Here is a 17,921-nt window from a genome sequence, read left to right on the forward strand (position 1 = left end):
TGATCTGTGATCAGGCAGGCAAGTCCTAGAGCTGTGTGTATTGGGCTCTGGTTTTGTGTGCTCTGACCAATACTAGGACAAAGGTCCTCGCACATCTGCTTTGTATGTGTGGCTGAAAAGTCTCTCACCCACAGCTTCTTGTGGAAATAACCTTCCCCCTGGCAGGAGCTCATATCAACATCTCCCACACCCAGGAAGTGCAGGGATTACTGGGTGATTTCTAACTTTTTATCCACTTTAAATGAATGATATAAGTATCTACTCCTATCCTTAGCAGTAAGTAGCCCTGGATCCCTGCACTGTTAAGAAACACTTGTTAGCCAGTTCTTTTCAGCACTAGCACGATAGCAGTGGATAGCTCATTGCTATTACAGATGTGGCTGTACCCACTAGACAATGGACCCACCCCCTCGACACAGACTTCCTAGTGCTCCACGGTGCACATCACACCATGCGCCTGGTTTGTAGCCAGTTAACTAGTTGCTGAAACTTTACTGTTTTCCCCCAGTCTCAATGCTGCAACCCTTTCTTGTGGGCAACTCAACACTTCACAGCTCTCCAGTTCTCCCTTTGCTCTCGCTGGGCAGAGACACATTAAAAGCAGTGCAGATGCATGGGAAGATTTCCAAGTGGCGAGCTAAACATGAGCCTCAAGCAGTAGCTACTGTAGATTCAGAGTCCCTTGGGGGGCAGCAGTGATGGAATACATCCGTGCTTGCCACAAGAAGGGAGCATTAGTGAGGCTCTGTCAGTGCATGTTTGATTGTGGCCTGCTAGGAAACAGGTTTCCTGCAGTTCCACCCCAAAGTCGAACTCGGTATGCGTGCTCGTGATTCCCTATTGCCCCAGTGCAGTCTGACAGCAGAATTCGCCTTCGTGTGCTGGGGTGTTTTGTCACCGGCTCCCTCTTCCCCCTGTATCCAGAATCTGATGGGATAACTCCAGTATGAGAGGAAGAAAATACTTCTGTAAAGTGAATAAATGTGAAACTGATTTGAAGGGGGCAGTAATGGGGTACAGAAGTTCAAGTGGGGATGCACAGTGACCCCTGAATTAAATGGCCAGAGAGTGAGGAATCCGCACATTCAGCCACACTCAAATAGGAAGTTGCAAAGAGCTGGAAGCGAATGGTAGTGATATCTACACAGGTGTGAAGAGTGTAAGGGTGACGAGGGTGTGAATTTACAGCTTGTATTATAGTCCTAATTAGGGAGCCCAGCTGAGATTGGGGCTCCATTGTGCTAGGCCCTCTGCATAACTAAGGCCCTTCATTTTGGGGTTTTTATTAATTTCCTGGGAATTTGTTTGGTGAAAATAGGTGAAAAAACGGAAAGCAAAGGGCAGCGGGTGGAAGGGAAGGGAGGGGTGTTTAGTACTCACAGGAGCGGGAGTTAGGTACTCAAGATGTAATGGTTGGGTGGTCTCGGCTGCCATGTCTCAGCTTTCTGACCCCTTGCTTCCCCATTGCACAGAGAATGCGGCTGGATGGGGCTGTCGGTGTCAGGATGGGAGCAGAAGTCTGCACGCCACGAGCACTGATCTCCTGCTGGACAGAGCCCCTTTCAGTGTGGTCCCGCCTGCTTCCTGGGGCCACACTGAAGGGCTAGGATCAGAAGTGGGCCCCACGGTCTCAGCAGCTAGGACCAAGCTCCCTGCTCATCTTGCTCCCTAGGGCGTCCAGTCCCATCTGCTTCCCTTGCCAGGCAGAGCTCCCTCCTGACCCTTCTGTGTGGGCCCCCCGCACTTCTCAGGGCTGGGGTTGGAAGGGGAGCCAGTGCTCATGGGGTTACAACCCTTTGTTCCCCTGCTGACCCCAGCCCTTCAGCGTGGCCCCATGCACTTCCTCTGCACATGCGCATTCTCAAAAATAAAAAAATTCCCAGGTCCTGAAAGCTAAAATCCAGGTGAAAATCAGTAAAACCTGAATTCTGGCTTTTTCAAAACCTGGGAATTGGAGAAAATCGGTAAATACTGAAAACGAAGGGCCTTATATATAACATTAAGCCCCAGCCCTAAAGAGATTAGTCTAAACAGACCAAACTAGGTAGGAGGAGATACAGTAATATCCTCCTCTTCTAGATAAGAACGGAGCAGAGTGTGATTAAGCAACTTGCCCAAGATCACACATGGGATCGGAGACAGAGCTGGGAATTTATCTCGGATGGGAGTCCCTGTTTCTCAACCACAAGCCCATCCTTCCTCTCGGTGTGTGGGGAGTCAATAAGAGAGATTTGCGCACACCATGTCTTGGCGTAACTAATACAGCTCCCCTTACTCTTGTCCCCATGTGCTTAGACCTGAAAGATTCTTTTCTTCCAGACCCCTGTTTCTCCCTGAAATCTCTCCCTCCTCTCTACAAGGTGGTTGAGCATTGGCCTGCTAAACCCAGGGTTGTGAGTTCAATCTTTGAGGAGGCCATTTAGGGATCTGGGGCAAAAAATCTGTCGGGGCATTGGTCCTGCTTTGAGCAGGGGGTTGGACTAGATGACCTCCTGAGGTTCCTTCCAACCCTGATATTCTATGATTCTGATTCTATGAAGGAGAGTAGCTTATTTAAAAGCAACTTACTCCAGACAGGTGATCATCCCCCCCACCCACCCCCCTGGGATCGGTCATTGAATGGCACTGCTTGCCTCTCTCAAACTGCACATTCACCCCTGCTGTCTCACCTGGATCTTAACACTTTCCTTGTGACTCCCCACTGGGGTGCAGCCCTGAATCTGAACAGGTTGTGCAGCCCCTATGCCAGCAGGGATTTCTGACCCTTTACGAACAAAGCACCGTTGCCTGGCTATCTGGTGTAGTCTCCCTGAGTCAGTGCCTTGCATCCACATCTCCTCTGCACACTTGTGTGTGCTATATTGCAGCAGAAATATTGTTAACCTCTTGATGTGGGGGTTTCTAGTGTATCTGGCTGCTAGCAGCGAGGCAGATGGCTAGTGCAGTATGCAAATCTCTTGCTGTGTCCCTGTAGTTCCTGGCCGAGCTCCCAGAGGCTTATTCCTCTTTGCGGGGGCAGGGGGGGAACCCTCAATTGGTTCCTTTTCTTCACTTTCTCAAAAGCTGGCTCACGGCTTCCTGAGCTGCCTGGAGCAGTTGCAAGCCCATCTTAGCGTGAAGAGCTTTTGCCTTCTCTCCTTTCACTCTGCTCTGCTGGCCTCAGAGGCTTCAGTCTGAAAACTCCCTGCCAGCAGGAGAGAGTTACAGAGGAACTAGTACTGAATCCTTCTGAAAAGACAAAACAGTCCTGCTGCTGCTGACCTCTCAGCTCTGCGGGTTCAGTCCCTGCCCTTAGCTTGGGTGGGTATCTCAGAAGGCTGTTCGGTGCATGGGCTGGCTCCAGTGATTCAATACAATTCCTGCCCCCAGGACTTGACGCTGCTGCTGCCTCCATGCCCAGCCTCCTGGCCACAAGAGTGGGTGAGTTACCTCATGGTTTGAGGCTCATTCCAACCTGCCCTTCCCAGTGCCGATACAGCTGCTCCCTGGTTACACCATGCAAACTGTTCAGTTCAGTCTCCTCTTCCCCTCCCCCGTGACGTCCGCATCCTTGAAATGTCATGGTTTTCAAAGCCCTGTCGCTTTCCTTCATAAAGTGATGCTTCGGCTACTGTTACTTCCCAGAGAGCTTGGTCGGAAACATGCGCAATCCTTGAATCTGCTTCACTGCTGGAAATGGCAGAACTGATGGGGTATTAATCAGAGGGGACTGTTCTCCCTGGATTTGCTCATGAGACTGGCTCCCATCCACGTAGAACATGACCAGCAAACCCATGCAAGCTGAAAGCAATGGCTCCCTCCTCTTGGAGACTTTCCACTTCCCTGTGTAAAGCAGTGCCTCGGTCTCGTCTCCCACTGGGGTCAGTTTGCTCCCTCCTGGTTTTGATAAATAACTTACTTTGCTTCTAATAAAGCCTTACCTTGTTCTCCTCTGTTTTGGTTTTAAGGTCTCCCTCCAACGCCTGTCCAGCTCCTGTATCCTGTCTCCAGGTTCAGCAACGTCAAATCCCTCCAGCACCTTTGCCGCTTCCGGATCAGGCAACTTGTCCGCATAGACCACATTCCAGAGCTCCCACTGCCCAAGTACGTTCTCACGACTCGGGGTGGGTGGGGGAACTTTTCTGGTTCTGGGCCTAGACTCTAGAGGGCAAATCTTAGCAGTGCAGCCCTTTCTCTATTCCTCCATTTGCCTGTCGGTACCTTGCATGACAGCTGTAACATTTAGCCATGGAGCAGTGCAAGAGGGAATCTGTATGTGTAGCCGTGGAAGGGAGGGACATTGGGCAGGCGCAGCCATCTGCTTGCCAAGGTGAGGAGCTGTTGGAGCAGGGACAGCAGGCACAATGGCCAGTAGCACAGCGAACAAATGGACAAGAGTGGTGGCTAGCGGATGAATGTGGAGTCTTAGAAGAGCCATCTGGCTGCAAAGCCTCTTGCTTTCCTGTTCGGAGTTGACACCATTGGCCTTGGGTGGGGCAGCAGGAGGAATCTGTAGCTCTCTTTAAATGTTCTGACTCATCGCTAAGGTGTCTGCCCCTGCCCTTTCCAGGCCTTTGATCTCCTACATCCGGAAGTTCTATTACTACGACCCCCAAGAGGAGGTGTATCTGTCGCTGAAGGAAGCTCAGCTGATCTCAAAACAGAAGCAGGAGACTGAATCCTTGACGTAGCGAGGCTGCCTCGCCCATCTTGTCATTGTCACAGACGGTAAAATCCACTCTGCCACCCCAGCCGTTATTCCATGCAGTTTAAAAAAAAAAAAATCCTTGCTATCCTGTTGTGGGGAAAGTGCAAAGAAATCCCAGCTAGGAGGTCAAGGCTCATTCTTGCTGACCAGGGTTTATCCTGGGGTTTGTTCCTTCTGGTCTCTTGGTTAGGATGCAGGAAGATAACAATGTTCTGGTGTGTTTCATCTCTGATAGGGCTTGGATGGGAGGGCTTAGGGAATACCAGCTGCTTTGGTGGTGGTGGGTCCTGCCTCTGGCACTGTACGCAAAGAGGTGGTCTCCTAACTAGCCAGGACCCAAATCACATTGGACGGGATGAACACTTCAGAAGTCAGTGCAGGATACAGAGCTTTCCCCTCACACACACGTGGTCAGGGAGTGAGCTCACAGCTGCTGCAGTGACAAGGAAGCTGCAGTCCAGGAACGAAGACTTGGAGGGAAATACCTGGTCAGTAAAGACTGGTTTTCTCCATTTTAGCGGGGGGCAGCTGGAAGCTTGATTGCAGCCTTGGGTGTTAGGACACTGGAAGCTCGGGAGACGCCTCTCCTTCTCTACAAGACTCTTTTCAGGCGGCTGCAAAAGGCAAATTGTTGGAGAGAATTGATTAACTGGGGAATTAATTAATCTAAGATTATTCTCCCAGTGCCCGAGTGGACTGACCTCTGCTAATTTATCTTCCTGCGAAGCTCCTTGGCACACCAGTGTATGCAGAGGAATTCTAATGACTCTTTAAATGGTATTGAAGTGGCTGGAGGGAGCTGAGGGGTAGGGGAGATCACCAGAAATCTGAGTTGGAGGCAGTGATTAGGCTTGGTATTAACTGCATACACAGTTAAATTAAATTTCAGTCCGGCTGCCTTTTCACGTGGGCTGACAGTGCTGGGGCACTGGGTTGAAAGCTCAACACAATGCACTGTAACGTGAGTAGGAGGTGAAGCTACCTTTTTCCTTTCCCCTTTTTTTAATCTAGAGGACAAAGGTTCCTGGGTCTGATTCTGTGCCAGGTCTCCAAGAGGTGCAGTGCAGACCAGGGAGAGATGGGGATAGGTCGCTTTATGGCACTTCTGGGCCCTCCAGGTTCTAAGCTTCTCCAGGGATCCAAACAACCTACGCCTGGAGCAGAGCAGTAGCCCATCCCAGTTTCCCTATGGACTGCAGCTCTGTCAAAAATCCCCGCAGTGCCAGCTCTTAAAGGTCCATCCCAGCATGCCATCTATACCGGAGCTTGCAAGGAACGGGCCACGTTGGATTGTTTATGGCAGCCACATGCTGTCTGACCTGTGGGGACACTCTCCTGGTCCATTGTGGCTCATTAACAGCCTTTAGACATTGCTGGAGCAGTGACGACAGAATCTACCCCCATGTGCACTTTATCAGATGGGACAAGTTCTACTTGATAAGGGGTGGGGTGGATCCTTGGCCTGTATCTAACATGCATGGTAAAAACCAAGAGCAGTGCAAAGGCTGGGGGAGGCAGTCTAGCCTTTCTCTGACTTAGAGGCAATGTTGTGTTCATGATGTGCCTCTGATGGCTACCACAGTGCTCACTGGCATTGGAGTCTCCAGGCTTCTCAGAGACTTCAACTTTCTTGAGGGCGAGGCCACCATTGAATTAGCTCAGGATTTTGTGGCCACCAGGGGCCTATCCTAGGTGGGTGGATGACTGTTAAGTCTTGATCGTTTCCAGATTATAGGGTGGGATTTGAGGCTAACATTGGGGAAGAACAAGTTAAGAATTACTTAGACAAATTAGATGCCTTCTGTCAGGCCCTGCTGACTTGAAGACATCTTAGAATACTTAAGAAACTAGCTGGAGGGATCTGATCCATTAGCTGTTCTCTCTGAGAACTCCTGGAGGACAGGAGATGGCCCAGAACTGGAAAAGGGCAAATATAGTACCTATCTATAAAAAGAGGAATAAGGACAACGCAGGGGATTATAGACCAGTCAGCTTCACTTTGGCACCTGGAAAGATAATGAGCAAATAATCAATCAGTTTGTAAGTGCATAGAAAGATGATAGTGATAAGTAACAGTCAGCATGGATTTGTCAAGAACAAATGTCAAACCAACCTAATATCCTTTTTGGCTGGGGTAACAACCCTTGTGGATATGGAAGAAACAGTAGATGTAATCTATCGCGACTTTAGTAAGGCTTTTGATACTGTCTCACATGACCTTCTCGTAAGCACAGGAGGGAAATATAACCCAGAGAACCTTCTATAAGGAGAGTGCCCACCTGGTTGGAAAAAACAAACTCAGAGTAGTTATCAATGGTCATTCAAGCAGGAAAGGCATATTAGGTAGGGTCCCACAGGGATCTGATCCTGGGTCCAGTTCTGTTCATTATCTTCATAAAAGATTTGGATAATGGCATAGAGAGAACACTTATAAAGTTTGCAGATGATACCAAGCTGGGCGGGGTTGCAAGCACTTTGCAGGACAGAATTAAAATCCAGAATGATCTTGACAAACTAGAAGAGTGGTCTGAATTAAGGATGGAAATTCATTAAGGACAAATGCAAAGTACTGCAGTTAATTGCACAAATATAAATGGGAAATGACTGCCTAGAAATGAGTACTGCAGAAAAGGATCTGGTAGTTATAGTGGATTACAAACAAAATGAGTCAACAATGTAATACTTGTTGCAAAAAAAAAAACAACAAAAAAACACATCAATTCTGGGATGTATTAGCGTGAGTGTAAACTAGACACGAGAAGTAATTCTTCCACTGTACTCAGCAATGATAAGGCCTCAGCTGGAGTAGTATGTCCAGTTGCGGGCACAACAATTTGGGAAAGATGTGGACAAATCGAAGAAAGTCCAGAGGAGAGCAACAAAAATAAGTCAAGAAAATATGACCTATGAGGAAAGTTTGGAAAAAAAAAATTGGGTTTGTTTACTTTGCAGAAGAGAAGAAGGGGGTGGGGGAAAATGTAAGTCTTTAAGTACGTAAGAAGTGGTTATAAAGTGATAAATTCTCTCCTTATCCATTGAGTAATGGGCTTAAATTGTAGCAAGGGAGATTTAGATAATACATTAGGAAACTCTTCTTAATTGTATAATAAAAAAAATATTTTTTTATTATACAAGGGTAAGGGTGGTTAAGCACTGGAACAAATTTGCCTAGGGAACTTACGGAATCTGAGTCATTGGAGGTGTTTAAGAACAGGTAAGAAACACCTGTCAGCGATAGTCCAGATAATACATAGTCTGGCCTCAGTTCAGGGGACCGGACTAGATGACTTACTGCGGTCCCTTCCAGTCCTACCTTTCTGTGATTCCTGCAGTTTGAAGCTGTGTTTTAATAGCTCATCCACAAAGATGGCAGAACTCCACTGGGTTCCAAAACTCTTATGGGATAATGCTCTGTGGCAGGCCCACTAACAGGGATCACTTGTCCTACCTCTTGAAGCACCTCTCCGCTATCCACTGCCCTCTGAACTCCATGGTGTGGCAATGACGTGCGCCGGAGTCAACGCTTGGGGTGGAAGTTAAAATGCCAATGGTTATTTTGTCTGATTGGTAAACAATGTTGAAGCTTAGCAGGAGGAGCAAGGAGAATTTTCTTCCCCACCTTTGCACCCACAGGGAACTGTTTGGAGTGCTTGACAGCCTGATAAATCCTCCCTGGCTCTGCTTTGAAGCAGATCTTTCAAGCTGCGAGGAATTTTCCATCTACTTCATGGATAAAATCGATCAGACTGAATCTGCTGCCATGAAGAGGTAGATTCACTTCCGATGAGGACAGATGCTAGGTCTCCTCTAGGAGTTCTGGCTTATTCTGCTTGCTGAGATTAGAGGTATTAAGGAAGCTTCCGCCTGTAAATTGGACCTGTCTCCCATATGCAGTACAGGATGACACTGGCTAATTCAATGACTTGTAGAATCTACCTCTTGGTGCAGAATTTTGTTCCAGCTTGTATTTTAAAAAAGCCCAAGCACCAGCCTCCCCCTAGAACTTCCCTGATGCTGTGGTGCAAGTACCGACACCTCATGTGCACTGAGAACATTCGGTGCACTGAAATAACATGTGATGACCCTCTTGATTGGGTTATCACCAGGGATTGTGCCACAGGATCTGAGAGCTTGAACCTCCACTGCTTGAGCTGAGGGCCATGCCCATTAGCTAAAAGGGGTGAGAGTCTGCTACTGCGTATGTATGGTCTAGCCTCTAGAGGGAACAAAGCCACCCTGTGAGCGAGTTCCAACCCCCCGGGGCTTCCCTGTTGTACAGTGTAAAAACCCTTCAGTTCTGAATGTCAACAAAGTGGGTGCAGAACTTCCTGGTTCTCGTGGGGGGGGGGGGGGGAAGGAATGTTGCAGGGTTAGTCCAGCTTGCCCTGCAGTACACATGCTCTTGTGAGTTGGAAGCAAGTGTAGTCTGGTGCACCGACTCCTGAGCCAGCGATGGAAAACATTGTCCTTGCATCCCTTTCTTCATTTCCAAATCCAGCTGGAAACCAGGGCGGTTCAACGCATGGTACTGGGTACCAACCATCCAAAGCCTTTCCAGATTCCGCCATCTCGGGGGAAGAGGATGCACCCTTTTCCCCATTGAGCCTTTCTGGCTACGATAGAAGGACCCACACTAGGGCTTCCCTCACCCTTGGGGTCCCTACAGTCTGTTGTCCCTGCCTATGAGGTAAGCCTTGTAAGGCTTCCTGTAGGTCATGTGCCTGCAGTTAGTCATGTGACTGTGACCTCTGCTCCCCATGGTCATGACAGGTGTACTGGGGGGCCTGCATGTGCCCTGAAAGACTCGTGCCCTGTTACAAGAAGGTTTTGAGTCCTTCGTTCAGTATCTCTGTCTCGTGTACGTGAGACCGGAGGGGTTTGTATGGGAGTGGCTTTTTTTGCCCTTGAAAAACAATTGCAAGTGTTGTAGAACGTTTTTGTGCGTTTTCCCTGAAATGTGCTAGCTAGGACGCACTTCATAAATCCCCGTGTGTAAATAGTTAACTCTGGCTCCTTAGCCAGGCCAGAAGGTGCTGGGTAAGGGCTTCTCTAGCTGCGCTGGCTAAGCAGATCTGGAGTATACTCGGACTAAACCAATTGCTTTATGGGAGAGGCTAGTGCTAGCTTGGTATTTTTGGAGAGAAGAAAGACAAAAGGAGAGCTAGAGATGAGCTGGGCAGATCAGTCTGATAATTGGGCGGGGTATCTAAGTGTGAGGTAGCTCAGGAAACAATTACTTGTAATCTAACCCCTTGAAGCCAAGAGCTAGGCTTCTAGGAACAAGCTGTCAATACTGGTATCCAAGTGGTTAACGAAATGAGCTGTTAACTGACTGTCTTGGATTTTGCCAAGGAATGGAGTTCTACCTCTCTGACTGGGGGGAGCCTTTTTTCCTCTTTAGCTTACTCCTTATCCACATTGCTGGGTCTGTCGGTATGGAGGTTCCTATGCTGTACCAGCCCAGCTCGCCTGTGGGAGTCTGATCTGCATTGGATTCTTCTATGTAAAACAGGCTGACTAATTCTCTTACTCTTATCTCTCCAATTAGGAATTTGCTTGCTGAGATCCTGTAGCAAAGAGCCTAAGCAAAGCTACAGCAGAAAGGAGGCGCAGGAAGGGGGAAGCCTGCCTCTGCTTGCAAGCTCTTTTGTCCTCTGAAGAGGCTTCAGGACTCCTAAGAAGCACAGCAGAATGGAAATTGGAGCTCTGGCTCCTGGCTTGGGGATGGAGCCTTTGACAGCAAGTGAACTGGATCCCAGACTCCTCGCAGAACGGAGAATGTCATGGCACTGTTTACGATTTACGTTTTTATTTTTGATGTTTCCATTTCTCAGCATGGGAAATATTGTCTTTAAGAGCAGCTGGATTTTTACACCGCAGATTCAAGGGTGAGGGAAGAAAGCGATCTCGCAGCAAGATCATCCAATCCAGCCATCCTGGTAAAACTGCTCTTTGGCTACCATCCATGTGGCTGTGGCCAAAGAACTGCTGAGAAGGAAAATGGGCCAGATTCGTGTGCAGCTATGTAGAATAATTGGGGGTGGGAGGGAGGAGAGGCGCTAGTGCTCTAAACAGTGCAGCTTCGTAGATCCTGTGCTTTCTAGGAGACGGTGCAAGAGCCCAGCCTAGCCTGGAGTAGCCGAGTGGTCCTGTGCGCTTTCACATCCTATCCAAGGAGGGGAACGGTGTGTGGTCCATTCAAATGCTCTGAAGCCTTCTGCCAGTGGAATAGCTTGTAGCATTGAGGGGCAAGAGGCTATCAGCCACCCAGCAAATGCCAGAAGATCTAGCCCAAGAGTTTTTTGGGCTAAGGTCCTTTACAGTTCCTCCTGTGATAGCTGTGGAATCTGGCAAAGCTGTTGTGTCTAAATTCCAGCAGTCCCTGAGCCAAGGGCATTCCTGCCTCACTGAAGCAATCTCAGCACTGCAGAGCCATGGGGAGTTTTGTTATGGCCTCTGTGCTGGCTATGCCCAAAAGCTGTGAATGAAATGGCTTTTTAATCAAAGGAGCAGTGTCGAATCCTGACAACTAATTGCGAAGGCTGTTGTGGGACATCTCTCCGACTCAACAGATGGGGAACAAATTTTTGACCCTGACCGTGGGTTAGGTGGGATGATTCAGGAGCGAAGGATGATCCCAACGTAATTGGAGACAGCTTCCTGATCTTCCTGTGAGGGTGATGCTCTGTATTTCTAGCCTTTCTGGTAATGAACTAGAACATGAGCTGGGAGTATTGCAGCACAGAACAATTCCTGCAGATGGGGCCAGTAACAAGAGAGCTAAAACAGTGTTGCTTCTACTGTATTTGCCATGTGGCTCCTAAATTTTCCATGGCTTACTGCATTTTGTGCTAGTAATAGCCCTCTCATCTCAAGGAGCCTGGTCTGCTGCTGTCTTCACAGCTGCTAAGGAGTTGTTTTCATAGCAAAATGTAGTGTCTGCCCTTTGGTGGGGATGAGACACTTCTAAGGAGGGATCTCGCGTCTTGTATAGTTAAACTAAAAATTCCTCTCAACGTGACTGCTGCCCACCTTCCCTCCCAGCAGCGTGGTGATCTGGAAGTTGTGATGTTTGTGTCTGGCACTCGGGCTGTGATCTTCTAACCTGGCAGTCCTTTCGCCGAGTTCTGAGTGTCCCCTACGTTGGATGTAGCAGTTCATGAGCCTTTAGAATTCACACCGTTCCTTAAGGAATGATGTACATATTGAGGTTAGAGAGTAGCATGAAATCTGCCTCGCTCTCTGTAAAGAGCTCCTACAGAGCGGGCCGGAGGCCAGGGCTCTTCCTTTTCTGTGTAAATGAGAACAGCTTAACTTCCGGATGAAGCCACAACAAGGCTTAAGCAGTCTCTAGAAATACCTCATCTGAAAAAATTTGCTACTGAATCTGCAGCCTGTTGGTGGTTACCTATTTGGGCAGGGGGTAGCAGAGAGGGATGAATACCCTCTTAGACTGGTCATTTATAGAACATTTACACTGCCCCCTCTCCAAAAAACAAAACAAAAAAAATCCCAACACACGACTGCAAGTCTCGGAGCCTGAGTCAAGCTATGGAGGCCGAAAATAGCAGTGTAGATGTTCCTTCTTTGTGCTGGAGTTCAAGCCCCAAGACCCACCTCTCTGGCCAGGTTTCAGAGCCCAAGCAGGAACGTCTGTTGCTATTTTTAGCCCTGTAACGCAAGCCAGAGCCAGTTGATCTGGGCTCTGAGACTCGCTACTTTGGGTTTTATTGCAGTGTAGACAAAGCTGTAGCATGTCTTGTTCTCTTGTGAAATCTGGGCTCTTTAGGTCCATAGCACAACATGGCCCACCAGCAAGGCCTCCAGAAGTTTAATCTCTCTCTCATAAACCCTACGTCCCCCCACCAGCCGGAGATTTGCAGTTCACATACAGTCATGGGCCTGGTTAAGATTAAGGAGCGCACAGCAAATTGGGACGAATGATCCACAGGTTGAAAATCCAGCTGTGCCGCTTGGATGCACAAGACTGATTGCGTCTTCCTTTACAGTGGGAGGTGGCCTGTATGTGACAACGATCCCTGATGTGTAGCCCCTCCAGCTGTGATACCGCTCATCCTAGCCATGGATTGAGAATCTAAATATTCAACCTCCAGCGAATTCATACACTGGAAAAAATCTGCTTCCCTGGAGTGACTGTGAAGGAGGATCTGACACCTCCAAAATGTCTGTAAACTTATGTGCAGCTGCAGACTAACAGCTCATTAACCTTCCCTCTAATTGGACAGCTCTGTGAGGCACTAGATTGGGAGAACAATGCAGAGCATGGAGGGACTGGCTGTTGGACTCCGATGGTCCCTTGTTTTCCGCCAGCCGTGGGGAACACCTGCAATCGACATGCGTCTGTGAGTCTTGCAGATCTGCTTGTAAAGAGAGTGGGGGGAGGACCTATCCCCACCCCCTTAAATTCGGAAGATGTCTGTGCTGTTTCTCACATACCACCCACCCAGATCTTTCTGGAGCAGAAAAAGATTCAAGCTGTCAAATTGATGCTGGATTTGGGGAAGCAAGGTGGATACTTAAATAGGCAGGCTGGAAAAAAAAGAGGAATTGTATTTGGAATGGCCAAGCACTAAAATAACCCGTAGAATGAGCTACTATCCCTGAATGGGGGAGCGGGGGGGTGTCTTTTTTTTGGAGGGGGCAGGATAAAAACGCACAAATCTACACCCCAGCATTGGCTGGTTGAAAGAGAAACGCTGATCTCAACTATTCGGACCTCTTCATTCTCTGGCATGTTAATTCTCCACTTCACTCTCCTTTTTTAAGCCCTGTGCAACTACTGAGGACTTGTTCCTGCTGAGCCATTGAGTCCTAGGTCAGGCCATATACGTAAAACATCCAGAGCAGTCCAAGAAGCAGCGTAACTTACTGAAATGCTGTTGCATCTGTATTTGGTCTGCAGTAAGCATCCTCGAAAAGGAATTTCCCCCATGGGCTGTTTGGCAATTTCTGCTGGTACTTGAAACTTGAATGCTGCAGGGGGTGAGCGTTCTAGCCGGATGGTGGTTGGCTAACAAGGGCTGTGGCTTGCATCCTTGAGCTGCTGGTCAGAGATGCTTTATTTTCCTCTGCCTGGTGCCAGGGATTCCTTGGTATGGAATGTAATGCTGTCTGCTACTGAGCAGAGGAGGCGCCTCTGTTAGCGGAAGCCTCCGTCTTACCAACAGGTATCCTGAAAGCACCTTGCAAAAGTCAAAGCTTATCACAGTTTTACTAGCCTGTACTTTTTCCATGGAGAAATTTAACAAGGCTTTACCTGTCCACAAATTACTCTGTACAAGTATAATTTGTAAGGCTCCACTTTAGTTGCCTTCAACAATAGGAAACTCCACCAAACTGTTAGCACGGGCTTGCGGGGTTCTGCATGCTATGTCTGTAAATGAGCTAATCTGAAGCATGTCTCTTTTCTTACGCAAGATCATTTTAGTGATCTGTGTTGAATGGAGGCAGGCGTAGCAGCAACACACTATGTGTAAGGGTGACAGGGTGCCACACACCTGCCCTATAAATTTACCCAATCTCCACATTTCTCAGGCATAGCCGAGCGAAGGGAGGCACATGTACTGCATAACCATTCTGCTGCCTCTTTTTAATATCGCTTGCATAACGTTCCCGACAGGCTTGCAGTAAATAAGAACTTTCGAAATTCATGTTTTCAATACGAACAAACTTCTTTTAAGCACCTCTTATCACTTCAGGGCTAGGTTTCTGAGCTGGTAGCTCTTCCTGCTGGAGGGATGGCAATGTCATAGGCTCCAGCAGCAGGTGTAAATGTGTGGTTTTTTTTTTTTTTTTTTTTTACTGCTCCAATTCAGAGACTGTCAGTCTGAGGGGAATGGACAGAGCCATCTCCTCTCCAAGTGGGCACTGTTCTTCCTTGCTGGATGTTGCAGGCCTGTGGATGGAGATCTTACAGGTGACCTGTTCCTAGTTCCCATTTTGTCAATGATCCCGGTCCCCATGTAGGGAGAAACATTTCACATTCTTATGGGAATATTTTGTTTTCCTTGTAGGTTAGTGGGCTTATCTAGATTTAAAGGGACACGATCAACTTAAAGTTACTTGGGGTGTCCTTTAGTGTCCTGGTCTCTTTTTTTCCTTTAAGAAAAAGTAAGTTTGATAAGCTTATAAATAGGATTCTATGATGGGTTTGCCTGTGATAGCAGGGGACTGAATGAAATGACCAAGGGGGCCCCTTAGAGTCCTATAACCATGGGGTTTTTCTGCTGCAGATTATTGGGGCCCTATTTAATAAGGGAGAATTTGACTATTGATGGGACGAGGGAGATGGACAGTGAAATTGACTAATATTAAAGTGCTGTCAAATCACAAATTAAAGTTGAAAGAAATCTCTTCCCTGATCTTTTCAAGCATGCTGATCTTTGATGTTGTAACTACAGCTGGTACAAAATTTCCAGTCAAACATTCAAGTTGACAAGGTGCCTTTAAAGGTAGCTAGCTCAAACACCAAATTTGTCCTGTTGCATACGTTGCCATCTTTCTTTTCACAGCAGCAGAATCTGTAGATAGTGAGATGACTTGACTTGCTCCTGGGGAGTAAACTTTTTAAAATAAAAAAGGCAACTGTCTTTTTTTTTTTTTTTAGCATCAGGTGCAATTTACTAATGAGTGACCTAGTGTGAAAGCAACTCTGAATCTTTGTAGGAAGAGGGAAGAATGTCCCCAGTGATGTTACACTGCAAATATTTTCACTAGTGAGACATTCGTTTAGGAAGCCAGCTGTCAGCGCTAGAGTCAGCAGAGAGCTCCGGATTTGAACTGTGGGGTTCCCATACTTAAGTTGAAAACTTGAGCGTGTAGAAATTGTGAAGACCTCTTCTCTGAAGGGGAAACAGTGCAAGAAGGCGGAGCTCAAAATCAAATGGTGTTTCAAATATTTGGCTCAGTCTTCAAACCCAGAACTTACTGTAAATAACCATCCCGTATCCTTTTACAGTGAGTTCAGTATGCAAGAGCCCAGATTGTCTCGTTAACATTGTGAAACTTCTGGCTAGGTTCTTCTCTAAAGGGCTCCCCGTGTTGCATGCCCAGCCCGTTCCCCACCTCCTAGTTATGACCTGGTGCCTGCTGTCAAATGACACAGGGAGACCGCTCTTATCTTCAGTGGCTTAAAGAGTTAAAGTGGTTGACTTAACCAAGTGAATCTCAAGAGGCCCTGTAGTGCTGTTTACACAGAGACTAAGTACCCTCAATCCAAGTGAAGTCAGTGGAAGCAGATTTCAGAATAGCAACTGTGTTAGTCTGTATCCGCAAAAAGAACAGGAGTACTTGTGGCACCTTAAAGACTAACAGAGTGCTCAGCACCTTACAGACATTGCTCTCTTCTGCCTTGTCTGATGCGTATAGTATACAGCTGTAACCCTCTCTGTGGACACTTATACCAGAACAAGTGGATTTTGTCAGTTTAGTTTGTTGCTGGGAAAGGGTTTGAAGTTAAACTGAAATATACCTTCTCTTCCATTGGAATAAGTGCCCACTGGGCTTGGACTACACAGCTCTAACTGTATTTCTTTAAATTCATACCTTAGGTTACAGTGAAAATGACTTTCCCATCTAGACAAGATCTTAGTCAGCAGAGCCTCCTAATTTTGGCTATTCTTGAGAATCAGGCCTGCTCTACACCCTGTGAAAGCAGTACTGCCCCCTAGTGCATGCAGTTCTACCACAGTAAAGGCACTTACTCAATAGTTTTGTTTGTGCATGTTTCATTATTTGTATCACCATAATGCATAGGCGCACCAGGCGCCACGGTGTTAGGTGCTGAAAAAATTGGATGTTCCTTGCCCCAAGGAGCTTAGTCTAAGATGAGAAAGTTGCACTGAGAACTTGAATCAGTTTTTTAAACTGATAGCGAAACCACTGCAAAAGGCCATGTGGATGATTTTGAATGGCTTCATTTCAGTTTAAACCTCTGTTCCTAATTGACTTAAGTTAAACCTCAGTAAGCCACTCGTCTACAGAAAGAAGTGCTCCCGACACAGTCTTTTTACACCAATTTACCTAAATCGGTTTAAATTCATGCCATAAGTTGTACTGGTGCAAGAAAGTTTTCAGTCGCCATTTCAGGAACTAGCAGCTCCTGGGGCTAAAAGCAAAAGCTGAATCCTGGTTGTTTTGGGTGTGATGCAGCTGGGCTATAGCGACCTCTGATGCTAAGGAGGGAATTTCAACTCTTGCTGCACGTTTTCCAGGCACGTGCCACCACATTACACATCCAGCACTTGAAGACCCCAAAAGTGTTCATTCCTGATCAGGGGCCTGTGCTACTGTGCACCTCTGGCAATTGGTGCAATTGTACCTCTTTCGCAACACCAGCCAGGTATGTGGTTGCGTATCTTGTAGGATAGACAAGTACATAAGCTCAGTGCAGAGGCTTACAACAGCTGTTTGTGGATCTGAGCAGGATGGGAGGATTCTAGTGCAGGTGGTGGCGAGCGGTGGGATTTTTCTGGCTCACTGTAGGGCCGGCAAGGAGGGAATCCAGGCAGCAAAGTTTGCTAAACATACAGGGTGTGAGAGGAATTGGGTTGTGCCCTTTCTTGATTCTTCACAATTTATAAATAAGGCCTCAGGTTTGGCTTGTATCATACCATTAAAATCACTGTCAGGTCTAGGCCTCCCTGTTGGAGGACTCAGTGGAGATCTCGGATGTGCATTCAGATGTCTCATCTTTCAGTTGAACTTTAAACCAATACGCATTTCATAGGAAGCTTTTTTGAAAACACCCTGAACAGAAATCCCTTCCCTCTTTCAGGCAGGTGTCACTTGGTTGACCGCTGATGCCACAATCCTAGTTGCCCCATAGCGTCTTCTAGGTAAAACAGGGTAGACAAGACCCGAAATTCTAATCTACAAATTAGGGGCAGGTGAGTCCCAAGGGGATAGCATACTCTGCTAGTTAAACCTGGGTTCTTTCTCTCTGCCACTGGCTTGCCGTGGTGAGACCTTAGTCAAGTCTCTTAAATGCTGTGCCTGATTGACCCGTTGAAAAATGGGGCGAAAGATTCTTCCTTTTAAAGTGCTTTCAGATGAAAAATACTATAGGTGCTAGTCAAGAAAAATGCAGGCAAACTCTTATGTGCGCTCTAAAAACGAAACAAAACAACTTCCAAGCCTTAATACAAAAAAGCAAAAAAAAAAAGGGGGGGGGGGTTCCCCCCCTTTTCCCCCTTGCATGTCACTCTTTAAAACC

At 47.3% G+C, this 17,921-nt stretch overlaps 1 protein-coding gene across 1 annotated transcript in view; it reads left to right on the forward strand.

The window, feature by feature from the left end:
* The window catches only part of SOCS7 (suppressor of cytokine signaling 7), a 34,519-nt gene extending 18,946 nt beyond the window's left edge, over positions 1-15,573 (forward strand). The window contains 3 exon segments of the mRNA XM_039516267.1: positions 3,948-4,083; positions 4,550-4,707; positions 10,236-15,573. Coding sequence (XP_039372201.1) covers positions 3,948-4,083; positions 4,550-4,670 — 257 coding nt within the window. The 3' untranslated portion in view covers positions 4,671-4,707; positions 10,236-15,573.
* The last annotated feature ends 2,348 nt before the right edge of the window (positions 15,574-17,921 follow it).

Source organism: Mauremys reevesii, linkage group 27 (assembly GCF_016161935.1).
Source record: "Mauremys reevesii isolate NIE-2019 linkage group 27, ASM1616193v1, whole genome shotgun sequence".
Lineage (NCBI taxonomy): Eukaryota > Metazoa > Chordata > Testudines > Geoemydidae > Mauremys > Mauremys reevesii.